We start from the raw sequence: 7487 nt of genomic DNA on the forward strand, positions 1-7487 counted from the left end.
CACCCGGCACGCCCACCAGGGGTCGATGCCCTGCCCATCCGGGGTGTTGCTTTGATGCAACTGGAGCCATTCTAGCGCCTGAGGCAGAGGCCATGGAACCATCCCCAGCGCCCGGGCCATCCCTGCTCCAGTGGAGCCTTGGCTGCGGGAGGGGAAGAGAGAGACAGAGAGGAAGGAGAGGGGGAGGGGTGGAGAAGCAAATGGGCGCTTCTCCTGTGTGCCCTGGCTGGGAATCGAACCCAGGACTCCTGCACGCCAGGCCGACGCTCTACCACTGAGCCAACCAGCCAGGGCTGATTTTCGTTTTTAAGATCACAGAGCAGAGGAATTCTTCAATGTCCAAGGCAGCCAAGCTGCAGCCTCCTCCCGCCCCCCTCCCTCCCTGCAAAGGCCTTGTGGCCCCCGCCCTGAACACTGAGTTCCAGGTGGGGGCGCCTGCCTTCCCGGCGAATGAACGAACACCGGGTGGGGGCCTCTGCCCACTGCCCAGTTTCTCTCCAGGAGCAGAGCCTGGCCCGCTGCCCGCTGCCCGCTGCCCGGCCCGGCGGCTCTGACCCCTGCTGACCCTGTGCTGCCCGCTGCCTGGCCCGGCGGCTCTGACCCCCGCTGACCCCGTGCTGCCCACTGCCTGCTGCTTGCTGCCCGGCCTGGCGGCTCTGACCCCCGCTGACCCTGTGCTGCCCGCAGGACGAGTGCGAGGGGGACCTGGCCGAGGCGATGCCCGCCCTGGAGGCCGCGCTGGCCGCCCTGGACACCCTCAACCCAGCGGACATCTCGCTGGTGAAGTCGATGCAGAACCCCCCGGGGCCCGTCAAGCTGGTCATGGAGAGCGTCTGTGTCATGAAAGGGCTGAGGCCGGAGCGGAAGCCGGACCCTGGCGGCAGCGGTAACTCCCCCACCCCGCCCTGCACCCCTTCTCCGGCCAGAGGCCCGGGTGAATGCTCTTCCCCGGCAGGAAGGGAGCTCAGGCCACCACCCCCTCCCGGGCCCGTGGGCAGTGCGTGCAGAGTCTCGGAGGAAACGAGGAAGGCTCGGGCTGTGCGTGTGCACCAGGGAGCTCTCCGTGTGCCGGCACCATTGCCTCTTCTCTCGGTCAGGGAGCCAGGGCCCCGGAGGTGACCCCCTGCCGAGCCAAAGCCCGACCCGCAAACCATGACCAAGAGGAAGCCCGTGTGGACCAGGACGCCTGGTCTGGGTCTGAGCTCCACTCACCGCTTCCTGTCCAGTTCAGGGAAAGTCAGTCTCACTCGTGAAACAGGGGAATGACCTCCAGCCCAGGGGGTGGTTTTGTGGACCCCATTGGGAATGGAGGTGAAAACAGATGAGAAGCATCACTTCTTTGCTATGGTGCCTTAGTTCATTGATTGCTTTCTCATATGTGCCTTGACTGGGGGGCTACAGCAGAGCCAGTGACCCCTTGCTCAAGCCAGATGAGCCCGCACTCAATCTGGCGACCTCATGGTCTCGAACCTGGGTCCTCCACATCCCAGTCTGACGCTCTATCCACTGCGCCACCGCCTGGTCAGGCAGCACCACAAGGCTTTAAGTCTCAGTCAGAACCTCTTCATACTCGTATTACCGGTCTCTTTGTCTCAAACAGGTAAGATGATAGAAGATTACTGGGGTCTGTCCAGAAAGATCCTCGGGGACCTGAAGTTCTTGGAGAGTCTGAAGACGTACGACAAGGACAACATCCCCCCGGCGATCATGAAACGGATCCGAGAGAGATTCGTCGACCACCCGGACTTCCAGCCGGCCGTCATCAAGAACGTGTCGTCCGCCTGCGAGGGCCTGTGCAAGTGGGTGAGGGCCATGGAGGTGTACGACCGCGTGGCCAAGGTGGTGGCCCCCAAGCGGGAGCGGCTGCGGGAGGCGGAGGGCCGGCTGGACGCCCAGAGGCAGAGGCTGAGCGGCAAGCGGGCGGAGCTGAAGCTGGTGGAGGACCGCCTGCAGGTCCTCAACGGCGACTTCGAGGAGATGCTGGCCCGGAAGCGGGCCCTGGAGGAGGGCATCGAGGTCTGCTCCCAGAAGCTGCTCCGGGCGGAGCAGCTGATCAGCGGCCTCGGCGGGGAGAAGGACCGCTGGACGGAGGCCGCCCGGCAGCTGGGCGTCCGCTACACCCACCTGACGGGCGACGTGCTGCTGTCCTCGGGCACGGTGGCGTACCTGGGGGCCTTCACTGTGGACTTCCGGGCCCGCTGCCAGGGGCGGTGGCTGGCCCGCTGCCAGCAGCAGCTCATCCCGGGCTCCGGCGACTTCAGCCTCAGCGGCACCTTGGGGGACCCCATCCAGATCCGCGCCTGGCAGATGGCGGGGCTGCCCGTCGACTCCTTCTCCGTGGACAACGGCATCATCATGTCCAACTCCAGGCGCTGGCCTCTGATGATCGACCCCCAGGGCCAGGCCAACAAGTGGGTCAAGAACATGGAGAAGGCCAACCGGCTGTCGGTGGCCCGGCTCTCGGACGGCGGCTACGTGCGGGCGCTGGAGAACGCCCTGCAGCTCGGGAGCCCCGTCCTGCTGGAGCACGTGGGCGAGGAGCTGGACGCCTTCCTCGAGCCGGTCCTGCTCAAGTCCACCTTCAGGCAGCAGGGGGTGGAGTACCTGCGGCTGGGCGAGAGCGTGCTGGAGTACTCCCGCGACTTCCGGCTCTACCTCACCACCCGGCTGCGCAACCCGCACTACCTGCCCGAGGTGGCCGTCAAGGTCTGCCTGCTCAACTTCATGATCACCCCCCTGGGCCTGCAGGACCAGCTGCTGGGCCTCGTGGCCGCCGAGGAGAGGCCCGAGCTGGAGGAGAAGAAGAACCGGCTGATCCTGGAGGGCGCCCGGAACAGGCAGCAGCTGAAGGAGATCGAGGACAGGATCCTGGAGATCCTCTCGCTGTCCGAGGGCAACATCCTGGAGGACGAGACGGCCATCCGCGTCCTGTCCGCCTCCCGGGAGCTGTCCGAGGACATCTCCCAGAAGCAGGAGGTGGCCTCGGCCACGGAGAGGCAGATCGACCGGACCCGCCTGGGCTACCAGCCCGTGGCCGTGCGCTCGGCCACCCTCTTCTTCTGCGTCTCGGACCTGGCCCACCTCGAGCCCATGTACCAGTACTCCCTGGCCTGGTTCCTCGGCCTCTACCGGCAGGCCCTGGCACACAGCTGGCGGAGCAAGGAGCTGCAGCAGCGCCTCCGGGCCATCACCGAGCACTTCACCCTCAGCGTCTACAACAACGTCTGCCGCTCTCTCTTCGAGAAGGACAAGCTGCTCTTCTCCCTCCTGCTGACCGTCGGCATCCTGAAAGAGCAGGGCGCCGTGGACGAGGAGGTCTGGCGCTTCCTCCTGACCGGCGGCCTGGCCCTGGACAACCCCTTCCCCAACCCGGCGCCCCAGTGGCTGTCCGAGAAGGCCTGGGGGGAGGTGGTCCGCGCCTCCGCCCTGCCCACGCTGAGGGGCCTGCGGGAGCACGTGGAGCGGAACGCCAGGGCGTGGCAGCTGGTCTACGACGCGGCCCGGCCCCACGAGGAGCCGTTCCCGGGGCCCTGGAAGTCCCTCCCGGGGCTGGAGAGGATGGCAGTCCTCCGGTGTCTGCGGGCCGACAAGGTGATCCCGGCCGCGCGGGCGTTCATCGCCGAGCACATGGGCGCCGTCTACGCAGAAGCGCCGACCTTCGACCTCCAGGGCTCCTACGGCGACTCCAGCTGCTGCACGCCGCTGATCTTCGTGCTGTCGCCCGGCGCGGACCCCATGGCAGGTGAGGCCGGAGGCGGATCTGACGCGGGCGGGCGGGCACACCAGGCGGGCACCCCGGGCGGGCACACCGAGCCCCGACCTCTCAAGGGCCCCGCGAAACCTCAACTTGACGCTTTTTTCTAATGCAAGGGGCCCAACCTTTTCTTCTGCACCAACCTTCCCCCGCCTCTGGGTGAGGCGCCGCGTGCTGTGTGAAGGACAGAGCGTGCGTGCGTGGGTGACAGTCGCGTGCCCGACAGCAGGAGTCTCCAGCTCAGGTGGCCGCAAAGGCCGAGCCGTCAACAGGCCAAGCTGGGGCCGGACGCCTGACAACTTCTTTTCCCACCCAGAGGGGCTGGGTCCTGCTCAGTGTCCACGCCATGTGCCGTCTGGTAATGCGAGCCAGATCATCTGATTTTTCAAGAGAAACCAGAAACGCCCTCTTTTATATATATATATATATTTTTTTTTTTTTTCTTTTTTTTTTTTTTAAGTGAGAGGAGAGGAGATAGACTCCCGGATGCACTCCAACCAGGATCCACCTGGCAAGCCCCGTTTGGGGCCGATGCTCGGACCAACTGAGCTATCCTCAGAGACTTAGTCAATGTTGAAACCAATCAAGGCATGGCTGCGGGATGGGGAGAGAGAAAGAAAGAAAGAGAGAGAAGCAAGAGGGGGAGGGGTGGAAAAGCAGATGGACACTTCTCCTGTGTGCCCTGACCAGAAATTGAACTAGGGACTCTCATATGCTGGTTGACACTCTACGAGTAAACCAACCTGCTAGGGCCTGATTTCTGGCCTTCTTAACACAAAGATGCAGCCCTTTGAGGACCCTAACTTTATTTATTTATTTATTTGTATTTTTCCGAAATGAGAAGGGGGGGGGGAGGCAGTCAGACAGACTCCCGCATGTGCCCGACCGAGATCCACCCAGCACACCCACCAGGGGGCGATGCTCTGCCCATCTGGGGCATCACTCTGCCACAACCAGAGCCATTCTAGCGCCTGAGGCGGAGGCCATGGAGCCATCCTCAGCGCCCGGGGCCAACTTTGCTTCAGTGGAGCCTTGGCTGTGGGAAGGGAAGAGAGAGACAGAGAGGAAGGAGAGGGGGAGGGTGGAAAAGCAGATGGGCACCTCTCCTGAGTGCCCTGGCTGGGAATCAAACCCGGGACTTGCACACACCGGGCTGACCCTCTACTGCTGAACCAACCGGCCAGGGCGAGTACCCTAACTTTGTTTTTAAAAAAAGAAACTCAGTTCCAGCAGCTCACCTCTTTTGAGTGCACCCTCTCCCACAGAGAAACTTTAACCTCTAAACTAACTGAATAAAGCATGGCATTTTCCAATGGTGAAATACTATATAACCTTGAAAAAGGATTGGATGAGGCTTTTACAAATGTAGCGATGTGGAAAATTCTATGTGAAGAAAAGCGCATGTGGTATTCTACAGTTCACATAAGTATGATCGTATATATGTAGGATTGAAATGGTTAAAATATCTCTGGTAGGATTTACAAAACCTAGTAACATTGTTGCCTCCGAGGGAGAGAGAAGTGAGAGAGACCTACTTGAAATTTCACTGTACAAGCACCTTTTTTTCCGAGTAAAATACATTTGTAAAAACTCACTTCCTACTTCTTTGGTTATGTGCTCACCTCTCTCGTTTTGAGTTCCCTGTTTATTTTTGTCACCTGGGAATTTCTCTTTCTTTCAAACTCTGAGATAGATATATATATTTTAAATTTGTGTCATTCCTTTTAAATTAAGAGTGTCTGTGTATTCAGAGCAAAAGAGGCATCAATAGTATCTTTTTTCTCCGTCTTACCAGAAATCTACAGCTGCCCGGAGGGTTATTTTGTAACTGACGGAATCCAGCCCCGTTTCTCTCTGAGCCCAGGGTTTTCCTGCGACCCCTCCTCCTGTGACGTCCTTGTTCGTAAGGTCCCAGCTGGCAGGTCCTCTCCTAACAGCTCCTTCTTCTTTCTGGTCTCAGGCCTGCTGAAGTTTGCTGATGATCTTGGCATGGGAGGTCCCAAAACACAGATCATATCCCTGGGCCAAGGCCAAGGCCCCATCGCGGCCAAAATGATCCGCGCCGCCATCCAGGACGGGACCTGGGTCGTCCTGCAGAACTGCCACCTGGCCACCAGCTGGATGCCGGCCCTGGAGAAGCTCTGTGAGGAGGTGGTCGTTCCCGAGAGCACCAACATCAGGTTCAGGTGAGGCGCTGCCCCATGCGGCCGCTGGACCCCGGCCGGCCCCTGGACCCCGGCCTGCCCCTGGACCCCGGCCGGCCCCTGGACCCCGACCTGCCCCTGGACCCCGGCCTGCCCCTGGACCCCGGCCGGCCCCTGGACCCCGACCGGCCCCTGGACCCCAACCTGCCCCTGGACCCCGGCCTGTCCCTGGACCCCGACCTGCCCCTGGACCCCGACCTGCCCCTGGACCCCGGCCTGTCCCTGGACCCCGACCTGCCCCTGGACCCCGACCTGCCCCTGGACCCCGGCCTGTCCCTGGACCCCGACCTGCCCCTGGACCCCGGCCTGCCCCTGGACCCTGGCCTGCCCCTGGACCCCGGCCGGCCCCTGGACCCCGGCCGGCCCCTGGACCCCGACCTGCCCCTGGACCCCGGCCGGCCCCTGGACCCCGGCCTGCCCCTGGACCCCGGCCGGCCCCTGGACCCCGACCTGCCCCTGGACCCCGGCCGGCCCCTGGACCCCGGCCTGCCCCTGGACCCCGGCCGGCCCCTAGACCCCGGCGGGAGCAGACAGCGTGCTGGGGGCGGGGAAGTCAAAGAGGAACAAGACACGGTTCTGCCGTTAAGCTGACAGTTGGTCTTGCCTGACCAGGTGGTGGCACAGTGGATAGAGTGTCGACTTGGGAGGCAGAGGACCCAGGTTCGAGACCCTGAGGTTGCCAGCTTGAGCACAGGGTCACTGGCTCGGCTGTTGTCCCCCCTCCCCCCCTTCCAGGTCAAGGCACACATGAGAAAGCAGTCAATGAACAACTAAGGTGCTGCAACAAAGAATTGATGCTTCTCATCTCTCTCCCTTCCTGTCTGTCTGTCCTTATCTCTCTTTCTCTCTGTCTCTGTCACAAAAAATAAATAAATAAAAAATTTAAAAATATTTAAAAAGAGGCCTGACCTGTGGTGGCGCAGTGGATAAAGTGTCGACCTGGAAATGCTGAGGTCGCCGGTTCGAAACCCTGGGCTTGCCTGGTCAAGGCACATATGGGAGTTGATGCTTCCAGCTCCTCCCCCTTCTCTCTCTCTGTCTCTCTCTCTCTCTGTCTCTCCCTCTCCTCTCTAAAAATATATATATATATATTTAAAAAGAATAGACAAAGCTACAGTTGACTCGGTTTATGTAAGACTCGGGTAAGATTCATGTTAAGAGCTTAAGGGGACCCACGATTCGCAAGACTCCCGTTTGAGTGGGGATGGTGAGTTGATTTGCTGACCATCAGTGACCCAATCAATGAAAAATAATGATTCATGCTAACATTTAAGGTGTTTTCTTTTTAAGAATTTATTTTTATTCATTTTTAGAGGGGGGGAGAGATTGAGAGAGAGAGAGAGAGAAGCAGGAAGCATCAACTTCCATATGAGCCTTGACTGGCCAAGTCCAGGGTTTCAAACCGCCGACCTCAGCGTTCCAGGCTGAGGCTTTATCCACTGTGCCACCACAGGTCAGGCCTTAAGGTGTTCTGTATCGTGGTCCTAACCCAAAAGTCATGAACTCAAGTGCCTACGGAAGCCATGAAT

The 7487-nt window shown here is 60.6% G+C and overlaps 1 protein-coding gene across 3 annotated transcripts in view; it reads left to right on the forward strand.

Moving 5' to 3' along the window:
* Positions 1 to 7487, forward strand: part of DNAH3 (dynein axonemal heavy chain 3) — a 199423-nt gene that overhangs the window by 168191 nt on the left and 23745 nt on the right. For all 3 annotated transcript variants that reach the window (XM_066275915.1, XM_066275914.1, XM_066275913.1), the window contains 3 exons: positions 688 to 886; positions 1601 to 3742; positions 5715 to 5940. In XM_066275915.1, coding sequence (XP_066132012.1) covers positions 688 to 886; positions 1601 to 3742; positions 5715 to 5940 — 2567 coding nt within the window. The remainder of the gene's footprint in view (positions 1 to 687; positions 887 to 1600; positions 3743 to 5714; positions 5941 to 7487) is intronic.

This window comes from Saccopteryx bilineata, chromosome 4 (assembly GCF_036850765.1).
Source record: "Saccopteryx bilineata isolate mSacBil1 chromosome 4, mSacBil1_pri_phased_curated, whole genome shotgun sequence".
Classification (NCBI taxonomy): domain Eukaryota; kingdom Metazoa; phylum Chordata; class Mammalia; order Chiroptera; family Emballonuridae; genus Saccopteryx; species Saccopteryx bilineata.